This window comes from Sturnira hondurensis, unplaced genomic scaffold (genome assembly GCF_014824575.4).
Source record: "Sturnira hondurensis isolate 20B ecotype Veracruz unplaced genomic scaffold, ASM1482457v3 Scaffold0008897, whole genome shotgun sequence".
NCBI classification, from domain to species: domain Eukaryota; kingdom Metazoa; phylum Chordata; class Mammalia; order Chiroptera; family Phyllostomidae; genus Sturnira; species Sturnira hondurensis.
In genome coordinates, this window is record NW_028081528.1 from 2,265,918 (window position 1) to 2,285,369 (window position 19,452).

At 38.1% G+C, this 19,452-nt stretch overlaps 1 protein-coding gene across 3 annotated transcripts in view; it reads left to right on the forward strand.

The window, feature by feature from the left end:
• BZW2 (basic leucine zipper and W2 domains 2) overlaps window positions 1-19,452 on the forward strand; it is a 60,675-nt gene that overhangs the window by 5,193 nt on the left and 36,030 nt on the right. For 2 of the 3 annotated variants that reach the window (XM_037056267.1, XM_037056266.1), the window contains exon 2: window positions 16,067-16,131. In XM_037056267.1, the coding sequence (XP_036912162.1) occupies window positions 16,074-16,131 (58 nt within the window). In that variant the 5' untranslated portion in view covers window positions 16,067-16,073. Of the gene's footprint in view, window positions 1-13,446; window positions 13,528-16,066; window positions 16,132-19,452 lie in introns of those variants that run through there. The other variant, XM_037056265.1, reaches the window with a different exon arrangement.

Genomic DNA, 19,452 nt, shown 5'->3' on the forward strand with positions numbered 1-19,452 from the left:
AACCAACTCAGAAGGCATTTCCTCCAAAAAAAAAAAAAAGTGTACCAAAATAATTGTGAGGAATATCAGCACCGTTAGGGTAAGTATATCAATACAGGGAAACCAGGACCAGATTCAGGACAGGCATGCCCATTATATCCTTACTCGGGGCTTGTTTAATTAAATGGTTATTTTGTCACCCACTTTTTGGATATTTGCACCTTCATAATTTACGCTCCTTAATGTTTAAGTTTCTTTTATTAGGTTTTGGACTTATTAAATGTCATTGTTTCCCAGGGCCAAACTGTAAACTTTTTGTATCACTTATAACACGTCTCCCCAGACTTCCTTTGAAGTGTTTTTAGAGAATATTTAATTGAACTTCAAAGCCAAGTCTTTATAATGTCTACAGACAATGCAGCCAATCCAGTACCACTGCCAGCTAATACTGAAGTATGCGTTTGTGTGTATCCAAGTTAGACTCATTTCTCTATTATATATGTCACTGTGGAGTTTAAAACTCTAGGCTGATGCCTCTTATCTCTGAGTATAAGAACACTGTTCCAGTAATTAAGAATGGAGAACTATGTCTGCATCAGAAGAAATAAGTGAGAGATCAGTCACCTTCCCAATAAACACAATTAAGCTGGAAAGGTGGAGTTATCTCTGGTCACATGGTTATCTGTTGTAGGATTATGGTAGTCTACAGACAAAGCAGCCCTGAAACAGCATTCATTCATCAATCTCTGAGTAGAAAATCTTCCTGGTCTGTTGTCCCATTAAGAACCTCCTCTTGCATGCAGGGAAAGATTATGGAAGGGTGGGAAGTGGAGTGGGAAAATAAAGGCTCCTCCTTCCAGGTTGAGATTTATATTCTGAGGCAATCTCTCTTGCTTTCGGTTTCCTCATACATAATAAAACAGGGATGTTAACTATGTTTACAGGGTGACTTTGAGAATCCTTGAGGATATTCCGTGGACTACAAAATATTACGTAAAAAATGAATTTTACTTTTAGTGCCAATTCTGTCTATTTTTGCAGTTGGGAAATACATGAACGATGTAATTATGGGCCTAGTTGATCAGTCATTTCAAAGTAAAATTGTATAGACATTAGTATTTGTCATGAGCATTCCTACATTTTGGAAGATAATTATTTTTTAAATTAAAGACAGACTGTCCTAGGAGATATAATTTTAGTAATTATATCTCAGGATTGAAATTATGTTGTGCATTAATAAGAAACTTGGTGTGCATCTATTATATTCCGTGAATCACAAAGGATCAGACATGATCTTTGTCCCCACATACATATACTGTCCTCCCAGAGACAGGCGAGCCCCGAAATGACAGGGACCAAGGTAATCATCCTGCAGCTCTGCCCTGGTGGGTCAGCCGGGCATGGGTTAGGCATCTTTGAGGACTTCTCTTTCATGTTTAAGTGGCTGTCTGGCTCCTGCCTATCTTTCAGCTCTAATTTCAACAATGTTGTTATTCTTCTGCCCACCCACCTTGCTTCTTGCTCCTGGAATGCCCTCCTCCACCCATTTCTGCATATCAGATTTTACGCAAAGCCTTCTCAGCTCAAAGGACCTCTCCTCCACAGAGCTTTCTCCAGTTCCGAGCCAAAGCATCACAGACCAGGGTGGAGAGCTCAGTGGAAGGGCTGATCCCTGCAGAAAGTGACATTTTGAAGAAAGTCTGAAAAGTATTGGTGAGTTAGAATGGGCAAGCCAGAAAATGGAGAGCATTCAAGGGAGAACAACCCCCACCCCCTACCACCAAGAAAACTCTGTAAAAGATTATAACATACTGTAAATATTTTAGAAGTAAATACTGGCTGTGACTTCATGGCCAACTGCCCTGGAAATAGAAATGATTTCATTCAAAGCCACATTTCCCTCAGTATATCAAATTTTAAAATTATGAAAGTGGTAGAGTAGATTTTAAAGAGCACTGTAATGGTGTGTTCTTCCTGAGTGGTGTATAGGATGTGACATCAAAATTCAAGGCTACACTGAAATGTATAAACTGGTATCATAAGAATTAATGGAAATAGGAAAGTTGGTAGTAGACATCATAAAAAAAACAGCAAAAGAAAACTATGTACTTATTAGAATATTTTGCCCTTGAGCACAAAATGATTTGAAATAATCCAAAAATAGCTGTCATAAATAGCTGAAACACCTAGAAAATGAGTAGGAAATTCTTTGTGAAGTTTATTTTGCAAATGAAGTGTGCATAGATATACAGACAAGGAACCTGATCTTTACCTAAAAGGAATTGCAGGACTTGTGATTCTCTTAATTTGACTCTTTTCCAATTGGACTTTTCCCTTTTTTGCTACTTTTGTAGATAAATGTAATAGAGACATTGCTGAAGCCGTTAAACCTGAGAGGTACAACTCAGGGATTTAATAATCAGACTAACGTGAATCATTTTAATGCAGGGTTGTGATTTTCATTAGGAGTTTCCACAGCACTTTCTTTTTGTTAGGGAAAGAAAAAAAACCTTGATGATTTAGAATAATTTCTGATTTTTTAGAAATATATAATCTACCAAGATTAGCAGAGTATACACAAGAATCCTTTTCATTGTTAGCTCACTCCACGGTCTGTCCTAAGGCCCTGAGTCTGTCTCTTTGGCAATATCTTTTGGGCAGTTAAATGCCAAGTGGAGTGATGTGGCCTGTTCTAGGTTTGGCATGTGTTAAGTGAAGAATGCCAAAAAATGTTCTGATAGTCATATTTGTAAACTATCTTCTTTGAAAATAAAGGTTTAGGTAACTCATTGAAGGAACCATTCTTTTGGCCAATGCCAAGGAAACAATGCTCCCATTATTCTTTCTAGATTTTGAATATCAGGTGCATTCTTCTTTTTTTCTTTTAGTGTCCAAAACCAAAGAAAACAATGTAATGATTACATATAAGGAAGAATAATGCCACCATATTAATATTAAAGGCTGAAATCCTTTGGCAAGCTTTACTACTCTTAATTATGGAAATAATATTTTATTCACTTCTAGGGAAACAATACTTAAAATGTGAAATGCAAAAATTACGCTTTCTCTTTTTATATGTCAGCATATTTTTTCACTAGATGAAGACTTAAAAAATAATGGTGAGGTGTACTCTTATCTTTGAGGACTTACAAATAAACTTCAGGAAGACCGTGGGCACTGGTGAGCAGAGGTAAGGGACCAGGATCCTGAGCGCAGTGCAGACTGCGTCTGCGTCGTGAGCCTCTGGCGGCTGCTGCGCCGGTTCCTGGTGTCTGTCCTTTTTTTGTGTATTCACACAAAGGGTTGTAATGCTTTTCAGACTAACCTCAATGGCTTCCTGGATTTGTGATTATTTCTAAGGAAATAAAACGAGCGTATGTTTTTTTCAGTATACATGGTAATAGAATGGGGTTATTATAAACAGGAAGGAGAACCCCAAGTTGGCGGCACAGAGGAAACTGCTGGCGAAAGGAAAGGGCTTTGGCGTTGGTGTGTGGGGGGTGGTGAGGCTGCTGTAGGACGCAGTTTGATAACTGGTTCCTGGGGAACTAGAACCACAGTGCCACAGGTTGCCTACTATTTACGTGTCCCGAGAGGCAGGGTTTTCGTTAAATCCTCTTACTGAAGACATTTTTTTCCCCTTAATAAAGAGTCTTATAAAACTGTTTGAAATTTTGGAGGTGATATGCATATGATCCATCTAGTTTATCAAGTGCTGAATAGACACTAAAATTATTATGTGTGCTCTATCCTAATTTTAAATAATAAAATCTCTGAGCTAAGCAGTGTAAATCTGCCTTTGAGAATCGTATAAATAATGACCCAAGACACTGCAACAAACCTAGGCTGGCTGTTGGGCAAGTGTACTCAGTAGAGACTGAGCTGGTGAGGATCTGGCCCTGACTGTTCCAGGTGTGGGCGTCCCTGCCCGGCAGGGGTTTTTCAGCTTTTGTCTCCGGGGTATCACCCATGCAATGCGTGATCTCAAGCAAGTGGTTTGACATCTCAGAACCTTATTGGCGTGTTACATGAGGGTCTGGGTTTAGGTTCCTGGTTTGCAGACATGTATAACAACTGTAAGTTAAAAAAGTTTAAAAAAATAAATAAATAAGTTATTAGCATTCCTATTGACCAGTCCCAGATGTATGTTTGCTAAATTAATAGAAATGAAGTTTTTTCAAAAATATACTAGAGTGAGTTTGTAGTGCTGTGGTATTTGAGGTTGGTTGGTTGTTTCTTTCCCACTTTTAAGTCTGTGTGATCCACTCCAATAAAATTGTGTTGGGGAGTACATCCGTACCATCAGTATACTGTGTCCCATTAAATCCAAGGCTAGGCTTGGCTTTCGTATTCCTATACAGTTCACGCTCCATTCATTGTGAAAGAGGGTTATGTGTGGTTAGTAGCTTTTTGGTGTGTAAAGCCCTTCAATTAAACTCCGTCTGCTAGACAGGCTTAGGCAGATCCCCTTCTGGGAGAATGGCAGGAGAGAGGCTTGGTCGAGAAGAACTCTAAAGGGAGGAAATGTTTGGATGCTTGCCTACCACCAGCTTTTAGCATCCCAAAGGTCAATTGCTATGTTGTTTAAGCAGTTGCTCCAAAGCAAGTTATCTCCCTATTTAGCAGTCTAGGATGTTGTTTTTTCCCCCCCAGAAGATTCTGTTTTCCTCTCCTGTTTGATTAAAACGCTGAGAGTCGAGGAACACACTCTAATCATCCTTGCCATGATAAAGTAACTTCTAACTTCCCATTTGGACTAGCAGTCATAAACACTCCCATTCATCAGTTTTGGGTCTCACACAAAATCAGCCTTAGTAAACCAACTTGAGAGCAGTTTTAGGCTCACAGCAAAATTAAGAGGAAGATACAGAGATTTCCCATATACCCTCTGGCCGAGTATATATTATACATAGCCTCCTCCATTACCAACATCCCCAACCCGGGTGGCACATTTGTTACAATTGGTGTGTTTATGGATTGTTTTATAGCACATGGTCTTGCACATATTGGATGCCTGATATAAATGTTCAACTCATTTTCTATACACACACATGTATTTATTCTGATGTATGCATAAACATTTTCTTAAAGGATACATAAGACAGTATTAAAAGTATTACTTCCATGGAGTGGGACTGCATTCCATGAACATGAGATCAGGAATGAAAGATTGGGAAGTAGACTTTTTTTCACCATTTTTTGGTGCATACTCTTTCATTCTGTGTTAGTTTTATTTTGTTGTTGTTTGCTTGTTTTTTGCTGTCAGCATTATAGTTTAAATGAGTCGATTAAAATAATATTGAGAGATCATCTTGTTTTTTAATAAGCTTAGAACAATGTGATTAACAAATTTCAATGACATTTGCCTCTTTGAGAAACAGTTCTGATTACCCTAATATGATGCGCGAACACGGGGCTTTGAAGGGAAGGTACTGGAGGACGCAGTGGAGTCCGGTCACATGACTGCAAGTTCACATGCAAGACATTGTTCAAAGTTGTGCTTTGGTGTTGTGTTAGAAAGGATGATAGAAGTGGATTAGATTATGTTTTCTGTTTGTATTCACCAAAAAGGAAAGAATGGAGGATTATACTCGTAAAGTGTGCATAGTAATCATTATTCCAAATAATGATTATATTAGAATATAGATACTTAGATATTAGAATATAGATACTTTTTGTCCATTTTTTTCTCTAAATTTTCAATGTTGTACACAGTGAGCGGATTTTATAAATCAGTGATGTGTAAGGAATTATTTTATCCACAAGTATCCTTTTTCTCACATTTTTATCACATAATCCAGAGTTATGTATTATAATATATAAGCTATATGGCCACATATTAGTGATATAAACAAACATAATGGGTAATATAAAGCCATATCTTAGTAGGTATGGACTTTACAAATCCTCACCTTGCAGAATTTCATATTTACTCTGTTAATAATTGAATTGATAAGTGCATATTTTAAATTGCCCTTTGAAAAGTATGTTCATCACTTTTGAACACTATGTAAAAGAAGGAGTTCATAAAAATAATGATCCGCAGGAGTTTTGATTAATGAAAGCATTATTGGTTTAATTTATAATTACCCTGTACTGAAGAAATTAAATTGATCAGTAAATTCTGGAATGTGTTTTGTTAATCAGTTACTATGTAACATTTTGTACTTATATCTGTTTTTGCTTTGATAAGTATTTTTATGACACTTTTTTATTGTTTTTCAAGTACAGTTTTCTGCCTTTTCCCCCACCCCTCCCCACCACCCAGCTCTCCCTTCCTCCCCCAACATTTCTACCCTCCCGTTGTTGATAAGTATTTTTATTTTTTAATATATTTTGATTATGCTGTTACAGTTGTCCCATTTTCCCCCCTTTATTCCCCTCCACCTTGCACACCCTCTCCCACCTGCATTCCCCCTGTTTAGTTCATGTTCATGTGTCACAAGTTCTTTAGATTCTACACTTCCCATACTATTCTTGCCCTCCCCCTGTCTGTTTTCTACCTACCCTCCATGCTACTTATTCTCTGTACCTTTTCCCCCTTCGCCTCCTCCCACTCCCCTGTTGCTAAGCCTCCATGTGATCTCCATTTCTGTGGTTTTTTCCTGTTCTAGTTGTTTGCTTAGTTTGTTTTTGTTTTAGGTGTGGTTGTTAATAATTGTGAGTTTGCTGTCATTTTACTATGCATGTTTTTTATCTTCTTTTTCTTAGATAAGTCCCTTTAACATTTCATATAGTAAGGGCTTGGTGATGATGAACTCCTTTGATAAGTATTTTTAAATGTAGAAAAATAACAGTCAATTTTATTTAAAAAATTAAAAATCTTTTTTCTTCAGGAGTCATAACTTTGTTTCTAGGTATTTGTTTTAGATTAGTAGAGATTAGAATTTCTTATCTTTAAAATCCTTGCATCTTATTTTACATGCACACACGTTTCTTCGTTGTTGACTTTATTCTTTCCCTGATTGTGATCTTTCATAACATCCAATTTCATTTTATGCACTTCTGAATCTCTCCTCAATCCGACTGTAGGGGAATGTAATAAATGTAGGGGAATGTTTCCACGGCAGGAGTAATGCAGTGGTGCCGGGCATGGTCAGGCAGGTCACAGATCGCTCCCGCCAGTGTGCAGTCTGTGTTAGCAGCAGGGAAAAGAGTCCTCCTTCTGATGTAGCAGTAAGAGCATTTTAAAAAATTAAATATCTTTTTATACACAGAGCAGTCAAATACAAGGCGTATATTAACCAGAGTAATGTATTAAAAGCATCTTGAAATCAAGATTTGAGGGGTTTTGTTTTGTTTTGTTTTGTTTTCCTGGAGAGTGCACTTACTATACTACACAGCAGGGTTCTTTCCTTCTTCACAGAAGAGCCAACCTGAAGAAGTGTTTGAAAGTTAGGATGTCTCTCTCTGTGGCAAGCTTTGTTTCTAAGCAGTTGCGGAATGCACAAAAGCCCTGTGTTGGTCAGGTTCCCGGAACTTTTCAGCTCCCTCAACTTTCCCACTTGCCCAAGTTCATTTACTCCATGGTTCTACACATACATATTAACTTTTTTTCTGAACTGTTTGAGAGTAGGTTGCATACACTTTGCCTCTTATTATATACCTTACTAATTCAGTGTGTGTTTTCTAAGAATGAGATACTTCTTTTACAGAACCACAGTACAAGAATGAAGGTCCGGTGAGTTTAATATAGATACCATACTTATACTGTGGTCAATCGATATCATCAATTACCCCAATAGTGTTATATATGTATACCTGCATACATATGTATGTATCTCCCCACACGCTCTCACCCCCCCCCCCAAGACTGCATGCTACATTTAGTAACATCCTTTCCGTTCTCTTTTAATCTGCAACAGTTTTTTGGTCCTTTTTGTTTAAGACAGTGACATTTTTGAAGAATGTGGGCAAGTTGTGTGGAAAATGTCCCTAGATATGTATTTGTTTCCTTGTGCTTAAATTCAGGTCAGGAGTTTTTGCTTTTAATTCCACATAAACAATGTTCTGTGCTAGGTGTTAACCATCTAGAGGCGTTGGATGCCTGTCACCTCTTGGTTAAGGTATCTCGATTCTCCACTATGTGTAATCACTGTTTTCCCTTTTGTAATGTACCTCTGAGGCCACATAAATGTCTCATACATACATTAGGAGACTTGGTGGTTGTCATCAAGCACCCCTACACCCACATACACGTGTGTGTGTCAGGGTGCATTTAGCATACACTGATGCCTCTTGCATGAATCAATTTTTGGTGTAGTGATTGAAAAGTGGTGCTTTTCTAACTCCGCGTTTCCTCCTCCATTTCCTAATTGGCAGTCTCCTTAAAGAAAAGGTTTCCTTCTGCTCAGTTACTCCCCTTTCCCTTATGCGCAGATAAATCTGCTACCTTTGAAATGAATGTTATGAGTACGGGCCTGCGGAGTCTTATTTTATTCATTGTGTTGTTATCTGTTGCTGTCCTTAATTGTTTTGGCACTCAAATTGTTTCAGGTTATGGCAGCGAAACTGTCCTCAAGGTGGTTCCTATGTTGTTTGATCTATTTTGATTTTTAAAATTTTTGTTTATTGTTGTTCGAGTACGGTTGTCTCCACTCTCCCCCACCACCACTCCCCTACATCCCAGCCATCCCCAGCTCCCATCCTCAATCCAACCCTGCCTTGGCTTTGTCCATATTTTGATTTTTTTTTAAAGCAATGCTTTATCTTCTAACACAAAATGTTCCAGGATCATTTTGAATCTTCCCTGTTTCAATCTTGGAGTCAGCCATTTATTTATCCAAGAAACCTTGGATTCTATTGGTAGGATATTTATTTATTTAAGATTTTATTTGTTTATTTTTAGAGAGAGGGGAAAGGAGAAAAAGAAGAAAATATCAATGTGTAGTTGCCTCTGAGGCACCCCCTACTGGGGACCTTGCCAACAATCCAGGCATGTGCCCTAGACTGGGACTCTAACCAACCAGTGACCCTTTGCAGGCCAGCACTCAATCCTCTGAGCCACACCAGCCAGGACAGTAGGAGAAGATATTTAGATCCTATGACATATTTTTTATTCACAAATAATATTATTACAGCTTTTGGAATTGGTTTGGGCTTAAGACAGTAAAGGATTTTTTCTTTAAATGCATACATCTTTCTAATTTTAACTAATATATACTTATATTATAGAAAATACAGACAAGTAAAATAAGAGGAATAAAGTCTCCCCTGAACCCACTGCTCATGTTGACCACTGCTGAGTGCTAGTGTATTTTGTGTAACTAAGATCATATCATATATGTGGAATGTTTTTTTTTTATTTCTACTTAGCATGATTGCTTTCTCCAATTAAAAAATTATATTTTTCAGTCATATATTGCATTTTAAAGTTTATTTTTTCTTTGTCTTTTTATTTTCACTACTGCAATATCGGAAAGTAGAAAAAGTTTGTGTATGGTACTCAGCTTCTTCTTTCTGTACTTCCCCCTCTAAATCCCAGGTTGTTGCCCATTTTCTGCCCTCCCCCTGGGTATCAGAGGATCTAAAATTATCAATTCGGAAGTACATGAACTAGTATCAAAGACTGTGGGAAAGGTTTATTTTGTATTCTAAATATACTTTTGATTTTAGTTATGACAAGCTGCTTAGTGATAATTCATGTGCTTTAAAATTGACGTCAATGTTTGGCAAACAGAAACAAGTCATTCAAGGAAATATCTGCTGTTTACTGCTCTGGTATGCTTAGACCTATGCATACAATTTTTAACTCTTAAGAGCAATGTCGGTCTCTGGTTTTGCTCAACATTGTTTCCTCTTTAGTGCAAGGTTTTCCTGCCCTGGCGCTATTGAAATTTTTGAGGAGATAACCCTTGTTGGGGCTGTCCCGTGCATTGTAGATTGTTTAGCAACAGCCCTGCCCTCTGCCCACCAGATTCCAGTAGACATTGCCAAGTGTTCCATGGAGAACAAAACAACCCTGATCTAAGACCACCGCTCAAGTGCAATGCCTGACACACAATAAGCACCCCCAAAATCCTTGATAGATTGATAAATATACTTGAACCACAGCCAGACGTTTCCTTGTATTGTATCACCATTTCCTCAAAATTATCAGAATTTACAATTTGAAATATTGTAAGTATGCAGTCACTATCAAAACTCCATTGTCTTGTAGCCAGATATTCTAAGGGTCTTATCTAGAAGAGAGGTTTTAGACCTATTTGCTTATTAAAACACCCAAATCATTGTATTCGAGGGATGGGTATTCTGAAACCCAAAGTGTGCTACAGTGGGTATAGTGTGTGCATGTTCTTCTCTCTCAGTGAGAAACAGAGGAACATGGAGCAATAAGACCACCTGAGAGTTGAGTGAGCCTGGTCAGTTGTGGGAAGGAAGGATCTGGAGAGGTTCCACTGGGGCTGGTGGCGGAGCCCTGAGGAGGAATGTGCGTGCCCTCGAGGGGACTTCTGGTTCTATGATGAGGTGGTACGTTAATTCATAAACTGTAATGTGGGGGATATTTCTGTGTTTATTAAAAGACAAGCAAAAAGTCATTCAGAAATAGGAATACTAGTGAGTTTAAGGTGTGATACAGTTTTGGAAATATTATAATGGAAACTTCATCATGAGGCCTTCTGTCGTCTTGAGGAAGGTTTAGATGAACGCCCTTGGACTTCGGGGCCTTCCTCTCACAGCACAGCTCCTTCGCGCTTTGGTCATTCTTTCCTTGGAAGGTAGTTGCTCACGGTTTGTTTCCACTGTTAATGTCTCACTGGAAAATACAGTTACAAATTTTTGAGGTCAGAACTGTTATATTTCATGGTCTTTAAGAAAGATCCTTTCTTTTATATTGATGAAGATAAGAATGAAGGGGATATGAATATAACAGCTATATTTTGTATTAAAAGGGAATATATGGTTTTATTTAGAAATACTTTTCTGTGGGATATGTTATTTTAAAATTTTAGTGTTTTTTAAAGTTATTGTAAACACTAAAACTCTCAGCCCTGGCTGGTGTGGCTCAATGGATTGAGTGCTGGCCTGCACACCAAAGGTTGCCAGTTTGATTCCCAGTCTAGGGCACATGACTGGGTTGTGGGCCAAGTCCCCAGTAGGGGGCACACAAGAGGCAACCACACATTGATGTTTCTCTCCCTCTCTTTCTCCCTCCCTTCCTTTCTCTCTAAAAAAAATAAATAATATTTAAAAACACTAAAACCTTCATAGAATTTGCTAGGAGGTATAATGAAGATTTTTGTAGAGGTTGAATGATTTTGATTATATGAGAGATTGTAACAAAATCATGGTAAGGATATTAAGCTAATGTTTTCTGGGCAACAAATTATGTAGTGTTAACTAAGCATATATCTAGTTTATTGCTATCGAGTGTTAAAAATTTAACTTTTTAGGTGTCAATTTAATTATTTTTGCTTTTTGTGAAAAAATTGATACAACAGTGTTATCAGCCTAAGTGATTCCTGGATATGTCTATAAAGAATGTTTTATGACATTTGTTCTAATAGTTTTAGCTTCAATGGGAAAGAGAATAGTTTCTAATTATGGAGATTTTTTTTAGTTTGTTCTTATAGTGAATCATTTCACTCATTTGGAATATAGAATAAAAGGTAATTCTTGAAACACAACTGACCACAAACTACTTCATGAGACTGTTTCGGCAAAGTGGCTGAATTACATTACGAGTTTTGTGTGCTGGTGTTACTGCATCTTCAGGAAACACTTTATACCTTGGGAATGGTGTTGCAGCCTCATAATTTTTATTACCTTAGAATCAGATGTCTTCCCCCCACCCATTGTCTTACGCAATAGTGTCTCCACACAGAGAATCTCACTTTGAAGTTTGGTCCATCCTCTTTTCTTTTCCTGCTATAGCCATGTAGTTTTGAAATTTAAGCAAAATGCTCCTCAGAGCTACTATTGTAGAAAACTATTAATTAAAAATGTCTATTTTGGGGTGTACTTTCACCTTTATTTAAAAAGCCAAATTGAAGCGTGTTGGGCCATAAGGAATGCTTTAGAACTGGTTCGTCCAATATGATAGCCACTAGGTACATTGACTATTTTGTTTTCAAGTTTAATTAATGAAAATTAAATAAAACTAAACATTTGGTGTTTTAGTCACTCTCAGTAACGTTTCAAGAGCTCCATAGCCGTCTGTGTCTAGTAGCTACCACAGGAGACTGAGGACGTAGAACATTTCCACCATCGCACACAGTTCTGCTGGCCAGCTGCTCTGGAGTGGGGTTGGCAAGTTGTGACCTAGGGGCCCCGTCTAACCCACCGCTTGTTTTGTAAATAGAATTTTATCAAAATATAGCCAGTTGTCTCCTTGTTGCCTATGGCTGCTTTCAGGTTATAACAGAACTGAGTCGTTGGAATAGAGATCATATGACTCACAGAGCGAAGATATTTTCTTTCTAGACCTTTGCAGAAAAAGATTGTGACCTCACTTTAGAGTATACATACTTCATAAAGTTGAGGTTGTTTTAATAGCATAGCTCTTATATAGGTATATATAACATATATTAGTAGTCTAACAGGTTATATAAGGCAGGTTATCGTAATTCATAATGAACCAAATCGGAAGAACATAGACGATAGAATTATCAGGCCAGTCCTCTGGATGACTAGTTGAGAACAGTCATCTCCAAGTAGGGACAACTAGAATGCAAGTCCTTCTCTGGTAGATCAGATTCATTCCAAAAAGGTGAGATTTAAGGAGAGTGTCAGGCAAGGCAACATGTAAACGGTCGACGTGCTCAGGGTGGGCTGGACAACCGGCAGAATTCGAGCGCGTTTTCGTGAGGCCCACCTGTGCTGCTGACACATGGCCAGCCTAGGGCTGGAGTCTGGTTGGCTGTCAGAGATGGAGTCTGCAAAGGACACAGAACGGGTTAGGAAATTAAGAGTGAAATGGCGAGAAATTGATCTGTTTCACCTAAAAACATTTCAATCAAGTCTTTCCACTTAGACTTCAGTAGGAATGTATTCAAAAAAGTTTATTTCATTAATAGCGTACCTGTTTCTAGTTTTTTATTGATTGACTCATTCTATTGATAGTGTTTGTGGGATCTTGTGGAATATCCAAGGAATTTAGTCTCTTAGACAACATGTAAAATGTTTAAATCCATTTTGTTTTAATATTTTAAGCACAATCTTTAAAAACAATGTTTTAAACCTTAGAGCTTTTCCATTGTGGTGGGACATGAGCTTATTTTGTCTGTGTGTTAGTTGATTTTAAGTTGTAAAATGCAGTCTAGTGAAAGTAAGCTTTTGACATTGCCCTAACAGAACTGTCTTTGCTACTCTCTGTCACTTTCCCAGGTTGAAGCTAGCACAGTTTCTTATTCAAAGTGCCCTTGCTTCTCTGTGGCCAGGGCTTCAGTGAGTGCCTTATAAAGGCTGACCTTCACCGAAGCAGATTATAATGTAGCAGGGAGAGCTAAATTTAGAGGGAAAGCAAGCCTCTGCTCCAAATAGTAACGGCTTAAACATAGAGACTTGTGGTGAACAGAATATCTTCAGTTAGTCTTTCAATACCAGTAGGTGAGTCTGTGCTTGTTTGTTTGTCCGTTTGCTTGTTTTAATTTTTGGTGTTCTGTCCATCAGAATCTGTCCATCTTTTTTATGTTTACATGTTATTGTGTTCTTTTCCACATAGAATATATTGAGGGTGTGAAACATGAGCCCACATAATTAGTCTATGAAGAAACAAATGCTTGTGCTTAGAACTGAAGAAAATAGAAATGGAGCTAACGATTTTCGAAACAGAGTAATTCCCTCACAGGGAGGCTGTGTTGAGTGGTAATTCGCCATCAGCAGCAAAACAGAAACAAAGTCCGAAGGTAGAGCTAACAGGGGATCCTATGTGTTCATATTCAGGATCCTAAAGTAAAACTTTTAGAGAAGGCTCACACTTTTAAAATACTTTTGATTCCAAAATAAAAGCATCTTTGGCAAAGAGTAACTCCTTCCTGCTAAAGAAGTTTCAGGCCAGGTGTGCCCTATTTTTTTCTACTTTTGTTTTTGCATCTCAGTGTGAGATGCCAGGTCTTTAACCATGTACTTTGTTTTACTAACACAACAAAACATTTATATAAATTTGTTGTTTGGGGGAGGTATGGACACAAAGAGAATACATACATGCACATGTGTATACATGCATATACATGTATGCACACACATCAATTGTTCCCTGATGAAATGTTTCCTGACCCAGAGTAAATCTGTTGACAATGCCAACAGGGAAATTTCTGAATGAAAGTGTTTTGCAGGGAATATAAATAATACATTAGAAGCTCTTATTTCCAACTTCTATCAAATAAAGGGAGATTTCACTGATTGAGTTTATTACATTTGTAACTATTTCAGTATGTAGCTACTGCTGCCCCATGCACAGACAGGACTCGGTTACTTTCTCTGCCCTTGCTCTAAGGCTGTACTAACATTGCCCCACCCATCTCATTGTATTGTAAATGCTGGGATTTTATCTTCAGGGGCTCTGTTTTTGGTGAGCCCTGGGAATGTGCCTTAGTCACCTTTGTTTCGCAAGGCATGACCTATTAAGTTCACTTTATAGGATTGATAAAATTGTTTCTACTTAGGCCATATTAGTGTTTGGGTTTGTTACCTTATTTTTAGTTTATTTTAATTTTTGAGTTATGATTAAAGTTTTCAGTGATAAACAGATTGCTTACTACAAGAAGATAGAAGTATCTCTTCTTTAGTGGGTGGGAAGAAAGTTTGGTAGTAAACTAAATAATAATTTTTTCCATGCTTAAGATTTCTTTTAAACTTTGAGACATAAATAATTTACTTGAACACTACAAATTTTCTTGGTTGTTTACTGGTGTGAGTAATAGAGAAAAATTAGATACTTTCAAGTCATAATTTTTAAAAACATAGAAAGATAATCTGCTTCACATTTTCTTAACTGTTTGGTGGTCTTCATAATTTAGACAGTTGAAATGTATTTTCAGATTATAATATTTATGCTAGCAAACTTATTTTAATTTATAAAAGGTCTTAGGTTTTTACCTTTTTCAGTGATAATTTATTATATTTTTGTATATTAAATCCAATAGAAGAATATTAAATCTGCCCTCTGAAGTAAATAAATAAATGAAAGACCTCCTAGTGGGTTTTTTTTTTTTTTGTCTTTCTGAAATTTTTTCTGCAGGGCAGATGTATGTGCCATCTTTAACCAAAAAATTATATTTTATACTCTTATTCCACCTGCTTTTTCCGTTAGCAATGCCTTGGTCATCTTTCCTTGCCAGAGCTACAGCTTATTTGACAGTTATTTATTAAATGCTTGCTTTTTACTCCACATTATTTTAGGTGCTAAACACATGCTATCGAGTAAAACCTACAAGCCCCTACCACATGGAGGTTACACTCGCAGGGGAGAAATAGACCGTAGGCAGACAGAGAAAAATTAGCACAATGCAGAGAAGGAAAACCTCTGCAAAGGAGGTATTCAGTCGGATGTAGGTAGTAAGCCAAAGGAGTGCCTGGGGGGAAAGCCTGCCCAGAAGCCAGGTGACAGCCTCTGGCACATTGGAAGAAGAAAGAGGGCAGTGTGGCTGGAGCACAGTGGGTGATGGGAAGGGCTAATTCATTCTCTTGTAAAGCTGCATAAAGTTCCTTTCTATGGCTTTATTATAACTTATTTAACCAGCCTCCTGTTTATGAGCATTTAAGTTTCCATTTTTTATGCATCCAGCATGTTGAACTGAATTTTTTTAACTGAATTTTTATGCACATGTGCAATATTTGCACACTTGAGTGGGTGTGACCATAGAATAAATTCCTGGTATAGGAATTGCTGGAACACAGGTTATGCACCAAAAGTATTGCATGGACTTAACCCCTTATGCCAAAGTTTATGTCTGCAGTTGCTTCCTCCATGTATTTTGTTAACACTGTATTTGTCAGACTTTAAAACTTGCTAGGTCAGCAGTTAACATTGTATCTCATTTTGAAAAGTAGATTCCATATGTCTGAGATTAAACAGGTACTTATTAGTCATACACTTTTATATGAACTGCTTAAAATGCATAATCTTTATTTTCTTTGTTTTCAGAAATTTTATGAATAAGCATCAGAAGCCAGTGCTAACAGGCCAGAGGTTCAAAACTCGGAAAAGGGGTAAGTTGTATTGTGTGTTTGAATGTAGTTTTGTGTGGGTGTGTGTGCTTAAAGTTCTAATCAAAATATAAAATTGAACAAGAATTAGAATTATATCCTTATTTCCAGCTAACCTCAATAATTCTACTCTTTTGAACTCTTGGGTAGAGAATCTGAAGTTCTGAGACCCAGCCTCAGAATTCCCAGTCATCTGATGTTTAATTTTGGACAGGTCATTTAACTTGTCTGAGCTTCATGCCATATCTATAAAATGAGAGAGAATTATATCTTTTATGGTTGCCTCACTCTCGTGTGACGCTATGAAGACAGTTGATTAACTTTAGTGTTTTGGCATCAGCATTTGTGTTTGGTTTTGGCTCTCTTTATTGTTTTTTTTTAAGTATTTATAACAAAAATGCTAAAATTAAGAGAAAAGTAAATCAGGGAATTTTTACCCTTTCAGAATTCAGGGAGTAAAGTTAAACTTACTGTAAATATCTGTAAAAGGCAGGATATTTTCAAGTAACTTTTACTGTGGGAAAAGTAGTTTGAGGATGACTGGTAAATTCCTATTTACGTGAGTGACTTCTTTTTTATGTTATGTTAGTCTTACCATACTTTCTGTGTAAAGAATTTTGTTTTATCCTCGCCCAAGGACATGCTTGTAGATTTTAGAGAGAGGGGATGGGAGGGAGAAAAAGAAGGAAAGAAACATCAATGTGAGAAAGAAACATCAATTGTTTGCCTTTTGTGGGCCCCCCTCCTGTGAGCCGATGCCCTTTACTGGGAATCAAACCCTCGGCCTTTTGGTTTGCAGATGCTGCTCGACCAACTGGGCCACACTACCCAGGGCAAGAATATTTTCAAACATTTGTATTTAATCAGTTTTGCATAATTATGTAGAGACCTTCTTAGATTTAAGAATAGTCGAGCCAATACTTGATAGGACAACTTTTTAAACATAGGAGACAAATGAAATAATTGTGTTGACTAACACCGAGGAAAGTGAAAAATACTTGAGGAAATATCATGCACAAAGATAAGTGATGGCCGAACATCTTTCTGAGGGCCCCATTGCTGACTGTGAAGCATAATACCATGTAATGACCACCGAGTGGCAAACGATGAATTGATGGCCCATATTATATGCCTTCGGTGTGTCCAGTTGAGGCAGCAGCTGCAGCCAGTGCTCCCTTGCAGTACTCTGTCTGCGTGAGCAGCGGGTCTAGTCACAGAGAAAGAAAAGACGTCTCAGTATAATAGAGCATTTAGCTTAGATGCGTTTCCGAGGGTCTCTACATAGCACTAAGGCTGAATTTAACTGTACATACTGCCAGCTTAACAATGAAAACTTAAAAATATTAAACTTACTAAATGGTTATTTTGTACAGTATTTCTGTTTTGTACTCTCTTCCTTTCAGGTTTTTTTTTTTTTTAATCTCTGGCTCACCCCCATAAGCTACGTAGCAACATAGCCTGAGCCACTGCCGGATTTCCCCCATTGAAATCTGGAAACTGGTACCAACACAAGGCCCTACAGCCAACATTCATTCTTTGTCTTTTTCTTTAAAGCATTCTGGAGGTGGGGTGGGGTGGGGTGGAAAAGTTTTTATAAAAGTCATCACAGTTGATTTCCAGAGGATTTAACCCATAAGGAACGATACACTTGACTTAAGGTGTTACTTGGCCTAGTAATATGATCATGTTTAATACACACCCGACTGTGAGGCACGGAACGGGTCGCCGTCCGTGTTCATCTCAGACCGGATCTCCGACTGCAGCAGCTTTATTAGGGTGATGCTGATTCACACGCAGGAACTGGGCTCCAGAGCCAGGAGCCCGCCCGAGCATGTGTTGCACAACAGCAAGCGTGATTCGACAAGTAAACTGGCCCTCCAGTCTCCGGGCTTAAACCGGACAGGCCTTCTCCGATTCTGAGCTGGGCTGCCTCCTTCATCCGGCAGGCGAGACCGCACCCGTGCCGGACTGCTGCCGGAACACTCAGCCCAGACACCTTTCACGGGTCGTTTCTCTGTCCGTCTGGGTTTACGTAACGCGGGGCTGTTCGAGACTGAAGCAGCACTGGAGCTGTTCTGTGCCAGATGCTGACGGAGAAAAAATAGAGTCAACCTCGTTTTCTGCTCTTCGGGATCATGAATTGCCTCCCAGAGATGTACTGTGCTTTGGCTTTTCTTTTGCTATTATGACGGGGCTGACTTCAGATAAATAAATGGTTGGCAGGTCTGTTAAGCAGAGGAGAAATCTACTGAGGCTTTTTCAAGGTTGTTTTGATAGACTGTCTTCTGAAGATGTCTTCAGTTTAAAACTATTTTAGCAAAGCTAATGCTCGTCCATGTACAAGTTAGTACAAAAATATATTTCTTATTCTTAACATCAAGATGTAACATTATGGTAAGGACATGTCACATAGAACTCCTGTTAGACTGTCTTTTTCTTTATGAAATATGCATCAAGGAAAATACCTTTATGAAAATACCTTTATTTATTGTATTTTCTCCAAAGAAATTATGGTTTCCAGTGTGGCTTGTGAGAATCTCAAAGGATGAAAAATTCTATGCTGAATCATTGTTATGCTTAGCTAGATGGAATAATTAATAACTAAACTGACCTCCCTGTAAATTTTGTAGGGAAATTGGATTAAAATGAGTGAAAACTGGAGGGGAAACAAATGACCAAACCACAGGCATCCGGAGTGACCATGCACTCAGGCTTGTCTCTGAGACTTTCGATCTGTGCTAGTAGTTTTGGATTGGTTAGGTTTACAGGAAATGGCGTGAGCAACTGATCAAGTAACGCTTTAATGTGTAAATGTGTGTGTGTGTGCGCACGTGTGTGGTTAGGAAACCTGTGGTAGTTGTTCACTTACTATACACGGCACCAACCTCCTGAAAGGAATGTAGGTTATGTTATTCATCACTTAATTAATAGGCTAGGAAAAATGCTCCATTAACCAGTTACCTTAATTCCCAGAGAAAGCATTGTATTTAGATAACTCACAGTCATATGTGAGTGTCAGAAATAGGCCCAGTTCTCTGTGTCCCTGCAAGGACTGTTATGACCAACTCCTCAGTGTCCCGCTTGTGATTCACCAATGCCACATGAATTTGAGACCCTAATTATATGTTCCCACTTCAAGGAAAGCCTTGTTGCCAAATGGAAACTCAAGGAAGCAAAGGCATATTTTCATTAGGCTTTGTTAGCATTTCTGCTAGACTGTCCTCAAATGAAATATGACATTACATATGTATTGTTTCAGACAAAAAAAGAGCCGTTTGGTAAAATGTCTTGTTTACCTAAACTTCCATCCGTGTTCATGCCATG